General features: G+C 46.0%; 1 protein-coding gene across 1 annotated transcript in view; it reads left to right on the top strand.

The window, feature by feature from the left end:
• LOC146179755 (serine/threonine-protein kinase pim-3-like) overlaps nt 1-14,152 on the top strand; it is a 43,401-nt gene that overhangs the window by 26,398 nt on the left and 2,851 nt on the right. Inside the window, exon 2 of the mRNA XM_084580271.1 lies at nt 11,117-11,828. Within this exon, the coding sequence (XP_084436397.1) occupies nt 11,117-11,828 (712 nt within the window). The remainder of the gene's footprint in view (nt 1-11,116; nt 11,829-14,152) is intronic.

Genomic DNA, 14,152 nt, shown 5'->3' with positions numbered 1-14,152 from the left:
AGCTTTCTGTAGTTTTTTTCCGCCGAGATGCACCTTTCTTCTTTCAAGCTTATTATGCTTCCTCTTTCAAGCTTATTATGTTACTGAAACATTTTCTCTACCACAGCATTGAAACGCTTCTGTTGATTGTTTTGAAGTACTATTGGCATCAGAACGAGATGTGGGCGAGGAATACGCTCATATTATGCACTACTGCGGCAAGTCCTTATTTGTCTTGAAAAAGTGTTGTGCGTTAAAGAAAGACCTGATTGTGCAACTCACCAAATATGTCATGTGACAGAAAGTGCAACGTACTAAATGCTGCATCCGAAGAATGTAGGCACAATTCAATGTTGCGTCGTTGTTAAAATTTTTACTAATAGTTATTATTGCGTCCTCGCAATATCGAAGTTGTTGGTTTGTATAGAACTCAAATGGCCTGTTATGGCTCAAAAAGCCGACAGAGCAGCTTTTGACATTTTATTGTATGTGCCGATACATAATGGATTGTGTAATCTCCTTCAGAAACATAGTTGGGAAATATTGCGTAAGGGAACATTAGAGATCAGTTTATTCCTTTATTAGCTGTACGGTATCTTGTTTACGTTAATGCACATTGGCTAGCTCTGCAATGCAAGATTCACTTTTCGAGCCACTCAAGTACGGGATGATTGAGTGTGCTCTGCAGTCACTCTACTTGAAGAAATAATTTAAATCATTGAAGGATGTGTAGCGACATTTATATATAACTATCTTCATTTCTTTTACAGGCGTTAGTCGATGAAGACTCATCTTCATTGCTTGCCAGACAAGCCTGCACGGTTCTCATCCCGTACGTACAATGATCGCATTTCTTCCACATAACTGCAGCGCGAAAAAAAGCTAGCACAAAGGAAGGAAAACAACACACACGACATGAAAAATCGCTGTGTGGAAACTAAGTAACCAAATTGGCCATAAGCTCGTTTTACTACATTATGATTGTATACTTTTTGCTGAATTTGTGAACTGGCTGTCGCTAGTTAGATATGAACTTTCCAATCTTCAGAATCTCACATTCTACACACCCACACTAGCTCTTTCTTTCCTTATTCGGAAATCTGAAATGAGAATCCCGAGTTAGCAGCTACCGTCAATTCGGATAACTCCTTTCTGTAGAACATTTTGTATACAGTTTGTATAGATGCTTTTTGCACGACGACCCTGTTATTGCTTACACATTAATTCTACAGTTCACACGTTGATGAAACTTCGTGTACGAGTGCACGTTGTCTTTTTATTTCGTTTTGTTCAGGTTATCACCGTGGCCAAAATAATAAAAGTAAAAAAAAAAGCATGCTTGTAAAAAAATCTAAGAACCTTTGTTCTGGACGTGTTTACAATCAGGACATTTATAGTGCACCAGGTTTTAGCACTAAAGATATGTTGTTGTAACGCGGTATGTTCTTCTCGAGCAGGAACAGGCATTACTTAAAATTGAAGAATCGACTGTGGGGTGTTTATGTCCTGATCCAAGTCAGGCTTTCAGCTGTTCGTGCGGCCCCATCTGGAAAGCGCAGCGTCAAGGGGCAGAGGTTACACTGTGGCATTTGGCGCAACGACGTGCTTGATGATGGAGGCCATTGGTATACCTATCTCTTCTTGTGGCGTGATGTGGCATAAGCTTCATGAAATGGGGGATGTTTAACCCCGCCTAAACAACGAGCGAAAGCACCCGTCGCATTGGTTCAGCCATCACGGGGGGATGCGGTACTAAATCCAAGAATTGCGTACACACACAAAATAAGGCGTTCTGGAATGTCTGCTGTTTTGGGTACCGCATGTATGAAAGAAACTTATCGCCAGTCTGCTTGTCTTGTTTGCAGTGGAAAAATGAAAATTTATTTTTTTGTGAGAGGGAATTCACTAAGTACCGAAAGCGCCTATGAACGCTGATTTCAAGATGCATCTTCATAGTCTTCATAGTGGGGAAGAAACTGAACGCGGAGTGTATCCCCAAGTTAGAATGCTTGTTTTTAGCGCTCTGGTTTTGAAGTGCCTATATGTTTACAAAAATATCATAAGGAACACGCAACTGGCCTTATTCTGCACAATTAACTATCTAGAAATTGTCTAAGTACAAAACGTTCGTACTTATTCATGACTTTTGAAATGATAGTGTTCCTAAGCTGACACACTTAATTATTTATTATCGCAGTTATATGATTTTTCCTTTTTGTGCTAAGGTGATGAAACTTAGAACATATAGAACTTAAAACTAATAAGAGGAAGATAAGAAATCTATGAAGATTTTATCGAAACGTGCGCAGCGGTTCAAAAGTTCACTGTCCTCCCTTGAGACGCTAGTCTACTCAATCCAAGTCACCTGGTTCACACCCGATCATTTCGAATCCGCTTCGACTAGTTGTTTCATGATGGGAAAGCAAAGGTACGAACATGAAAGACTGGAAAAAAAGATTCTTGGTCGCTGGCGGTGAGCGTATTAGTGCTTAAACGCTAATACGGCTATCGCGTCAGGGATCGAACCTGGGATATTAGGGTCAGTAGCCGATTGTCAAAGGAATCAGTCGTATTTCGGATTTCTGTTTCTTGTGAGGGGCGGGGGGGGGGAGCTATAAAGGTAAAATATGCAAAATTCGAGCTCAACTCTCAAGTGGGGATTCGCAGGCGGTACTACATATCCAGACAGCACTTAAAGACGTCTCGGTCTTTTTATTTACGTAAATACTAAAATATTGTTGCGAAAGCAACATTACGCCAGTCGTCGAGCCATCTCGCATGGCACAACGTGGGCCAACCTGCGCATGCGCGAGAAGCCGCGTGACGTCAGAGGCAGCAGCTGGTTTGCCGGAGCTGCCGTCGCGGCAGCGCACTCCGCCGGTGCCGGAAGAATGACATAATAACCACAGCCGGCGTCAGCTGCGCACCATTCTCTCCGTTGGTTGTGTGGAGACGAGGTGTGTGTGGTGTATATATAGCTAGGAGCGCGCGGCCAGAATCGACCAACTATGGAGGAGAGCCCAGTCGCTGCTCAGCGCGTAGCCTAAGCTATGCTAAGCGTAGCCATGCAGCTGTTGCTTGCGCAACTCAAATAGGTTTAACCGGAGCTAAACCACTGCTAAATTTTCAGGCACCAATGTACACTAGCACCACCAATTGCATTATTACCAGCAATGCATTATTGCCGTTATTTCATGACTGCAGGTTGTTCAAAGCAACGTTCAATAAAAATGCATCAGCCACGGCTGAACTGCCAGTGCTGCGTAGAGGAATGCGTTGCAAGGAACTGGTCCGCACTCTTGCTGCCTGCCTTTCAGCGAGGTAAGTATACTGCACAGGCGGGATGGTCGCACCTAATAAGATTACAATCATTTCATGTTTCAAATATTTTGACATGAGTGCTGCTGCTGTCAGCTTGTGTTCGCTGACAGCTTCGCTGAATTGTGTATCATTTTGGATAAACATGGCATCACGTAGTCAAGCAACGCCTATGACATCGCACCTTCGTACTAGAAGACGCTGGCTAAATGAGATTCCACAGATTTACCCATTTAGATTGACGCTAATTATTATAGGCACGGATAAGAAATATGCATGGCTAGTCTCCTGCGAGTTATAGTTAGGCTTTGAGCCTTTGAACTTTGTACCCTACTTGATCTTTAGCGACGACAGTGAATGAAAACTATCACAAATGATGAACGCTAGAGAAATTAATCGTAACTTCAGCTCTAAAGGTAATGTTACAGTGAAAATTTTACTGAAGTTGGCAGGAAAAATAGGCCCTCAAGGCAAGGCAGCAGCGGAAATACCAAATGCCCGCTGCTGCGCTTTGCCGTTGTGATTTTTCAATCGTTATTTTAGGCATTGAAATATACCTCATAACGCAGTATTTAATTCGCAGTACGTAAAGCGCTCCTACCCTGTTGTTTTTTCAACGAGTATTTTCAGCAAGACAAGAAAACTATTTATTCTTCAGAACCTACAGTTGATAGTTCCTGTGTTTACACGATTCGGATTCCTGTACCCAGTTACGTCGGTTCACTCTCCTTGAGCATGGATTTGTTCTCTTCAGATATTCACATTTCCTGGCCGGCTAGATTATCAATAACAAATGCAGGGGTGGAGCAAAATATATGTAGATTTAGTTTAAGTTATTAACTACCCTCAGAACAAGCAGCAGCAGGCCACAGTAAACACTTGTCATGCGTGAAACGGAAAAACAGAGCGTAAACTTTCAATTGACGACCATTTGAAACGGTAGCGACCAGGTTGTGCAACAAGATTAATAGAAAAACTTGGGAGGTGGTTCCTGCAGCGTTAAGAAATGTTGACTAGTGCGTAATAAACTAAATAGTCAGTTTCCTTGCTGCAATGGATAAGAAATTCAAACCTAATATTGACTAGTAAGAAAACGCACGTCTTTATGAATCCCCTGATGAGTCCATTCATTGTGTGATGTGGCATTTTCTTTCTTTCTTTCTTTCTTTCTTTCTTTCTTTCTTTCTTTCTTTCTTTCTTTCTTTCTTTCTTTCTTTCTTTCTTTCTTTCTTTCTTTCTTTCTTTCTTTCTTTCTTTCTTTCTTTCTTTCCTTCTTTCTTTCCTTCTTTCTTTCTTTCCTTCCTTCTTTCTTTCTTTCTTTCTCTGTGGTTATTTATGGTGTGGTTACTTCCCTATGTGGTTATTTCTCTCTTGTGCTAGACGCAAAATCCCAGTATGTATACTTTATTTGGCAAATGGCCGGAGAAATTCTGTAGTCACTTGCTCCGTGTCGTTGCGCGGATCGTGTGTAGTTACGTAGTTTCGATTTCGTGCAGTGCTACAAATGAATGCCCCATAAGAGGTATTCTTTTTGAAGAATCACGTATTTTAAAACATAGGTGTGAAAGGCAGATGCCTCCTTAATAATGCCATAATGTATGTTGAGTAGAGTTTCAAATCGCTTTTCCAAGTCGAAGTGCACCAGGAAGCCGCACAGCGTTCATGCTCACCGTCTTCAAAGTGCTCAGGATGGACATCTTGCGAATAGTGTTGTCAACTGTGGCATACTACGCCTGCCTGTTCGCAAAGATACCAGCGATCGAGTAAGTAAGCACTCTATGCTCGATTCTCTTTGTGTATCGCTTTGTAGCGTTCTTTGTCGCGGTCCTCTGAACTTCATGTCACTCAGTAGTGGAAGCAGCCTTTGAGTTGATCATTCCACAAATGCTTTTACTCCGCCTTTTGTAAGCGATGACCGGTACGGTTTAAGTAGTGGAAGACTTTGCATGTGTTGGAGACAGACAGTCACCTTGCTTTACTTCTGTGGAGTTCCTCGAGAGTAAGTATAGGGAACGAGAGGAGCGGAAGAGAAGAGGAGCATAGGAGCTTATAAGAAGTATTCGGAGAGTTGGAATGAGAACAGTTAGGGCTAAGGGTTTATTGAGAGTACCTCTGTAATCTGCGATTCGCTCATGGCATTGCCTTGCTACGTAAATCAGGGAGGAAAAAAAATGATTGACGACCTAGACAGGAAAAGCAGACAGGTAGGCCTGAAATTAATATGCTGAACGCTAAAGCAATGTTCATCACCCTCGGGAAAGAACAAAAGTTTACAATAGTTAACTCATTGCAAGTAGTAACTGCGGATCAAAGGGAAATAACTAGGAAAAGAAGATTTAGATGGAGCATATTTGGCAAATACTCGCAGAATATAACTAGCAGCTAACGGTATCGGCCAAGAGAATATTACAGCCGCATCTTAACTTTTCTCACCTATGAGGTTGAAACGTGGAGGCTAACAGAAAGGGTTCTACGTAAGCTGAGGATAACACGCAGAGCAATGAAACGGAAAATTGCAGAATTAACTTTAGCGATGGGAAGCGTGCAGAGTGGGTCAGAGAAATAACTTGGGTTAATGACGTTCTACTGGAAATCGAGAAGAAGAAATGGGCATAGGCAGGGCATGTAGTGCGAAGAAAGGTCGCTTAAGGCAACAAATTGAATTCCATGGGAAGGAAAGCGTAACAGGGGACGGCAAAAGGTTAGGTGGGCGGATGAGGTTAAGAAGTTTGCAGGTGTGAAGTGGATGCATCTCGTTCTTTCATGTACTGTGTATTTCCAGAAAAGGACTCGTTCTTAATGACGCTTTTATTCCCTTTATAACGCCGCACAAGAAATGTGGCGCTTCATGAAGGGAACTAAACTGATTTGACATTAAATTTGCCCATTTTACCCCGTAATGATCACGGAAAATGAGATCGTCAATAAAACACTGAGACAGCTTTTTCCGTGCTCGCTGTTATATCGGAAGGCGATATTGGCTGAGGTAGCTACGAGTTAGACTCTGTTGAGTTAATCATAACAAAATAAGATTAGGAATGAGAAACTCAAACTGGTTTACTTGTTTTGACTGCTATACCTGAATTTAGTGAGCACTAGGCTAGGTATATGGCACACACACCAATGAGTTAATCACAGCAAATGAGGTGAAGAAGGGAACAATGAAGCAGTTTTTGTAGTGCTGGCTGCTGTATCTGAATGCAGTCGGAACCGAGCCAGACATACGACATGCATACGACGCTGAGCAAATGGGGTCAGGAAAGAAACACTGAGTAGATTTTTTTGTGGTCATTGCTCTATCTGAAGGCAACCTTTCAGAACCAGCTAGACATCACACACTGCTGAATCAAGGATAACAAATTAGAGCAATATTTGTTGAACAGTAGGAAGGTCAGCACTTGGACAATGGAGTTCCAGTACTTGTAGGACACTGGTGAATATGTGTTAGCCTTACAAATCGTCTAAGGGCTCTACATCGAATGTACCACTTGAGAGTCCATGTCATCCTCGTCGATACAGATGCTGATGGGCTGCACATGTGCACTGCCACTACTCTCTTTCATAAATTCATTTCAATATCGATCACATGCCTTACAACACTTGTCGAGTGTTTTGCTGTCACCTTGGAGGCTTGCTTTCAATTTCTAAATATGTCACCCTAAATGTGGTATTTCTGCCCTCCACTCAACGCTTATATGATAACCATGGATTGAGCTCACAGTGTTAAGGCGGAAGCGCCAGCACAATGCATCCTACTCATTCGTCTGTGATGTAAAGACAATACTTTATGTATTGCGGCTTTACAGAAGCCACATGGTTCAGGAGATCCTTTTTCACCATTTTCTGTTGCCAAATAACCCCTTTAGATACTAACCAGTCATGTACTACTTCCTTGCGAGAAGTCTTCGTAGGCACTGCTTCTTCCAACCGCGAGTGCTACAGGAGGCCTTCTCCATTGCAACGACACTATCTTGCGGTAATCTCTTCAGAACAGCATGAAACCACCTCTCGAAGCGGGTGCTGTCAATGCCCGCTGGGTAGTCGCTGGTTGTTTTGCCGCGGAAGACTTCTAAGCAACTGTCGACGAGGCCGTCCTCGTTACCGTTGTGCAGCACGATCAGGTGCTTTCATATTGCTGACTGCAGCTTCAGACCCCTCGTCAGACCACGTATGAAGGCGTTGCGGTGAGAAGCAACAGTCGTCTCCTCCCGCACAGGCGAGAGAGTGTGTCCCGAGTCACACACATTTCGTCCAGGTAATAAAAAAATTGGCGATGATAATGGTACTTCCTAATGCGAAATTTTAGCTTTTGGATAGATTGAGATGAAGAATTCGAGCAATATATGTATGCACAATTACAGACAACTACTCACGATGAACAACGGCGACGTCGACGACGACGCGAAACCCAGGAACGGGCGCCAAAGAGCCTAATGCTGAAACGAGGCCATTCGAAACATTTTTTGAAAAGCTATTTTTTTTTACCGTGGTGAACTAGGTGCATTTACGCAAGCTACATCAAAATAGGATGCTTTTCTGTGTGTTTGTGAATTTTTGGTTACTGCACATGTTACCTAGCAGTTCGGCTTGAGTGCTCGCATTATTCATGAATTATCTCTGCAGTGTATACTAGGTGTGGTCACGTCTTCCACTTGAGCTCTGAAGCGTGCCTTTCATTATTGATAATGGAAAGGCGCAGTATTTGTCACTAGTTTTTGTGGACATCTGAATCGCGCCGTAAGGGAAGGATGAAAGGTGGGAGCGAAAGTCTACTTGAGCTCTGAAGTTGCTTTCGACGAAGAAGACTCCTGGGGATGCAACAAGGAGATACCTCTGAGGACGCCCAAAAACAGCCGAAATAATATAGGGCAAAATAAACTTTTACCTTCCTTCTGTACGACTCTAACTCGCGGCGGCATATCTCATCTACTCTGGGATTGCCCTGCTTTTTTCTACTGGACGCTCCGAGATCACACCCTACCGCCTGAACTACCGTTCCCTTATAGAAACTGATGCTAAAACACAGATGATATTTGCCAAGTATGGCTCGCTTGGTGGCCTGGTTAGAGCAATGTGATTAAAGTGACGATTAAACAATGGAGATTCTGTCTACTCCCCTTTATCCCCATCCATGGCCATGAGCCTTCCCATTCAATAAAGGACATTCAATCAATCAATCAATCAATCAATCAATCAATCCTTCCTTCCTTCACACGAATGGAAATGCGCAGTATCTGTCGCACTTGTTTCTGGGGGCACCTGAATCGCGCCGTAAGGGAAGGAAGGAAGGTGGGAGTGAAAGTGGAGCTGGTTACGAGGGACAACGCCGACGTCGCAAAACCCAGGAACGGGTTTCAAGAGCTGCGCTGTAAACATTGTTCCTGTACCTTACGATGTCATATATGCATATTTGCTGCCAACCGATGAAGTCCTCCCGCTCAGTCAGCCGCGAGTACCGGCCCCTCTTCTGACCCTGTATCCTATATCATGGAGCAGCTGGTGCACAGTCCATGGCTTTAGGGGAGTATAACGTCACCACTAGAGTTGAAATCGATCGCAGACTTCTTCACAGTTGGGATATAAATACGGCAAAAAAACGATGCCCACAAGATCGCAATGCGCACTTTGTAAAGTCGTTATACACCTCCGTGCGTCGGCTCCTGCCTACGCTTCATAGGTGCTTGCGGGAGGGTGTTGTAACTTTTCCATCGTTTTCGTTCACCTCCTTGATATTGTCACAGAAGCTAGTGAAACTGGTTCATCAGGTTTACTAGGACTAAGTAAAAGCACCGGCAAGATCAGGCACGGAACCGACTGGCGGGCGAGCACCTAGAGCGAAGAAGACGAGCGCGTGCCAGTCGCCCGAGCTCGCCACGTGGCGGCGCCAGTACGATAACATTGCGGCATTGTTCCCCCGGTGGAAAAGGCATCGTCCCGATGCCGAGTGGCGAGGTCGAGGACAACCGTAGTCGGCGAGGATGCGCGTTCACATCAAGTAGTTAAAGGAAGCAAAGAAAAAAAAAACACTTGTAGCTTGACCTAGCGGGAGTAGAAGGCCTTCATCCTGTCGACATGTATGACTTCCGATTGTGCTTGCCGTCGGGATGAGCGAACATTTCTTTGCGGGGTCACTTCGTAGGTGACATCGCTGAGTTTGCGTTGTACTTCGTACGGGCCGAAGTAGCGGCGCAGAAGCTTCTCGGAGCAACCCCGCTGGCGAACAGGTGTCCACACCCAAACCTGATCGCCAGGGTTGTAAATTACCTCCCTGTGACGAAGGTTATACCGCCGAGCATCTTTAACTTGCTGTGTCCAGACTCTCAGTCTAGCCAGCTGGCGAGCGGGCTCGGCATGCTGGACGAATTGGTCGGCACCGGCAATCGATGGGTGGGCAACATCTGGCAGTAGCATTGCATCCATTATGGTGACAGCTTCGCGACCGTACACCAAACGAAACGGTGTAAAGCGGGTCGTTTCCTGGACGGCGGTGTTATAAGCAAATGTTGCATACGGTAGTATTTGGTCCCAGTTCTTATGATCATTTTTGACGTACATAGAAAGCATATCGGCGATGGTCTTGTTGAGTCGCTCAGTAAGGCCATTCGTCTGAGGGTGGTAAGCTGTTGTTCTGCAATGACAAGTGCCACTGAGCCGCATCACTTCCTGGGTTAGAGCTGAAGTAAATGCCGTGCCTCTGTCAGTTAAAACGATCACAGGGGCACTGTGACGAAGGACCAGATTAAAGATGAAAAAGTTCGCAATATCAGTAGACGTGCTGCTGGGAAGAGCTTTCGTCTCACAATAGCGGGTTAGATAATCTTTGGCGACTATAATGTACCTGTTGCCCAATGATGACGTAGGAAATGGCCCGAGCAAGTCCATACCGACTTGGTGAAAAGGTACTCGAGGAGGAACAATAGGCTGCAGCAGGCCGGCCGGCTTGACAGGTGGTATCTTCCGACGTTGGCAATCACGGCATGTCCTAACAGAGCGCTGAACCATAGCGGCAAGCTTGGGGCAGTAGTACTTTTGTCGTACTCGTGCCAAGGTGCGCGAAAAACCGAGATGTCCGGCAGAAAGCTCGTCGTGGCATGCCTGCAAAACGTCGGTACGGAGCGGCGTTGGGACAACCAGCAGATACTGAATGTCTGTGGAAGCGTAGTTTTTCTTGTAGAGGACGCCGTCAAGCAAGCAGAACGACGACAGGCCACGCGTGAAAAGGCGAGGCGGCGATGAGGCGGTTCCTTCGAGGTAATCGATGAGGGGCCGCAGTTCGGTGTCGTCTCGCTGCTGTTGAGCGAGATCTGGCGTCGAGAGAGCGCCGAGAAAGACGGAGTCATCTGTTTCACTTGAAGAACACGGGATAGGGTCTCGGGATAGGCAGTCAGCGTCACTGTGTTTCTTGCCGGACTTGTACACAATAGTGACGTCGAACTCCTGTAAGCGGAGACTCCAGCGGGCTAACCTGCCTGAAGGATCTGTAAGGTTCGCTAACCAACAGAGTGAGTGGTGGTCGCTGACCACTCTAAACGGCCGACCATACAAATACGGCCGAAATTTTGTTACCGCCCACACAACTGCAAGGCACTCCATTTCGGTCGTAGAATAATTCGCTTCGGAACGAGACAGGGTGCGGCTGGCGTAAGCAATCACCCGCTCAACGCCTTCTTGCCACTGAACGAGAACTGCACCGAGGCCAACGTTACTGGCGTCGGTATGCAATTCTGTGTCGGCCTCCTCGTCGAAGTGGCCATGTACGGGCGATGTTTGAAGGCGCTTGCGAAGCTCCTCGAAGGCCCTTTGCTGCTCGTCGGCCCAGGTTACCGAATGGGGCACGATAAATGGCCAAAAGGTTCCCCTTGAAATCGTTCTGCGGCGCGTTGACCACGTTCCGGGCGTCATCCGGCTACTCGACTGGTATGAGCGGCCCGACTCGTTCATCCTCATCATGGAGCGGCCCGAAGTGGTCAAGGACCTCTTCGACTACATCACCGAGAAGGGCGTGCTGGAGGAGACGCTCTCGCGGCTCTTCTTCAAGCAGATCGTCCAGTGCGTGATCGCTTGTCACAAGGCGGGCGTCATCCACCGTGACATCAAGGACGAGAACATTCTTGTCAACCTCAGGACCCTGTCGGTGAACCTCATAGACTTTGGGTCCGGCGCCTTTCTGCGCGAGGGATTCTACACGGACTTTGATGGAACCCGCGTCTACAGTCCTCCAGAGTGGATCCAGCGTAACCGGTACAACGATCGCGCGGCCCCTGTCTGGTCCTTGGGCATCCTCCTGTACGACATGGTGTGTGGCGACATCCCATTCGAGCAGGACGAACAGATTCTGCGGGCCGAGCTCCACTTTCGGCGGAAGCTGTCTCCCATGTGTGAGGACCTCATCCGCCGCTGCCTGGCGCTGGTGCCGTCGGAGCGACCCTCCCTCGAGGAAATACTCGAGCACGAATGGATGGTCGCCAAGGACCTCAACAGCACCGTCTCCGAAAACATCCCGGTACGGTGTGCGGCTCGAGGCGAACACCGTACCGGGATGTTTTCGGAGACGGTGCTGTTGAGGTCGTCGGCGACCATCCATTCGTGCTCGAGTATTGCCATTCGTGCCTTTGCTCGTGCTTTGGCGAACAAAGGCTGGTCGTCCTTTGTTAGACGAGTCAATGGTTCCGCTATTCGGGAGAAGTCGTGCACCAATCTCCTGTAATATGCACAGAGGCCCAAAAACCGACGCACGGAACTTTTATCAGTGGGGGTCGGGAAAGCAGCTACGGCAGCCGTCTTCTCTGGATCAGGGCTAATTCTCTCAGCACTCACGATGTGATCCAGGAACTTGAGCTGTTGGAATGCAAAGTGGCATTTTTCTGGTTTTAGGGAGAGTCCGGCCCAGCGGATGGCATTTAGCACGGCCGTCAATCGCTTGAGGTGCTCTCGTAGGTCGCAGAGAAAATGACAACGTCGTCAAGGTAGACGAGGCACGTCTGCCATTTCAGGCCGGCTAGGACAGTGTCCATCATTCTTTGAAAGGTTGCGGGAGCGGAACACAAACCGAAGGGAAGCACCTTAAATTCGTACAGTCCGTCAGGAGTAATGAATGCGGTTTTCTCTCGATCACGTTCACCGACTTCGATCTGCCAGTACCCACTGCGTAGATCGAGCGATGAAAAGTATCGGGCTGTGGCGAAGTCGGTCACAGAAGCCAGTGAAATTGTTTCAGCAGGTTTACTAGGACTAAGCAAAAGCATCGGCAAGGTCAGACACGGAACCGACTGGCGGGCGTGCACCGAGAGCGAACAAGACGAGCGCGTGCCAGTCGCCCGAGCTCGCCACATGGCGGCGCCAGTACGATAACACTGCGGCAATATCGATCACAAAACTCACGCTGATTCCAAGCGAACATACGTTTTTCAGATCCTCTCCAGTTTGCAACTATCGATAATACGGCCTCTCATAATCTTGTACCACTTGCTAGGCGTGGACAATCTACAATCCTCACTCGATAAGGATGAGGCACATTCCGATGTTACCTCTTTGGGCTCCATGGCGAAAAAAAGGTCCAGTGAAGCGCAGAACAACAGAACGGGTTCATGAAAAGTCCACAGTTTTGAAATTCACAGTCAGATTTCCTCGTTTTACCTGTCGTACTCTGATGAACAAACGACCATCGATCGAATTAAGTAATGCTATAAATTTTTTCTTGAACTCACAAAACATTTAGAAAATATTTGACAGTAAGGACGCACACTAACAAAATCGCTTTTCAAACGATACTCGTAGGTGCGACGCGGTCGTTCATGACGTCATGGCATAACTCGGCAGCTATTGGTTGAAGGGAGGTCCTTTGAAAGTTGGATGCCGTTTTTCTTTACCTGTATCCGACCAACACCATATGCCCCCCGTCATTCAACAAATCGGTAGTTACCTGAAAACTATATGCCGCAATTGATATAGGGTGGGTCATAGAACTAGAAGTCATCAGGAGGGGGAACTCGGCTCTCTTCCGCGACAACAAAATGTCACGAGTGCTGTCTGATTCCTACGCTTGCCGCCGGATACTGCCATCATTGCATTTCCCACGCACGGGCCACGTTCGATTAGCCACACATATCTGTGCTTCTCTGGCAGGAATTCTGCTTACGCGGCCAATGTCTCCTCCTCAGTACGCCATGTTGCTCCTAACATGTAGTAAAAATCGATTTTGAAATACGGGAGGCACGAAAATTAACTAAGAAATTAGCCCTTAATGGGTGAGTGCATCGCAGGACACATGCTCTGTTTAATTTGAAATACACAGTATATCTAACACTTGAGTAACAAACTGCTTGAACATTCTTCAAATGATTACACTCTAGTAAAATTTTTCGGAATCACATAGAACACGTGAAATATTTTAGCTTTGCACACTTACCTTCAGTGATGTAGGGACCATGAGAGTCATGCATCTACAAACTTTTTTTGAAGATGAGGTGGTTGTTGTCATGTATCTATTATTAAAAGGCAATTGTTTTTATTGTCTGAGAGATACAGCAACATGTTCACTGCTGCCTACTGTTTCGCATGTATTTTTCCGTAGGATAATCAATTAAATATTTACATTACTGTGCCCGGAATTCACTGTGAGAGCCAATCTATCTATCATTACGTTTTCTAACTTATGATTGGTTAATGGCGTTCTTTGATTTGTTGCTTTAAATTCAGAATTTGTCCAACTGTGTGGCATCAGCATACAACATAACAAGAATTATTAATCATACAGAATGGCATTGATTATGGACCTGTGTTCTCAAAAGGCAACAGAATACACGAACTGCTTATGAAAAACGTTACACTTTAAAACCCTACTTACTCGTGTACA

Source organism: Amblyomma maculatum, chromosome 9 (assembly GCF_055883805.1).
Source record: "Amblyomma maculatum isolate TAMU_Amacu chromosome 9, ASM5588380v1, whole genome shotgun sequence".
Lineage (NCBI taxonomy): Eukaryota > Metazoa > Arthropoda > Arachnida > Ixodida > Ixodidae > Amblyomma > Amblyomma maculatum.
Note: the sequence above shows the minus strand (reverse complement) of the source record. Positions and strands in the feature narration are given on the sequence as shown.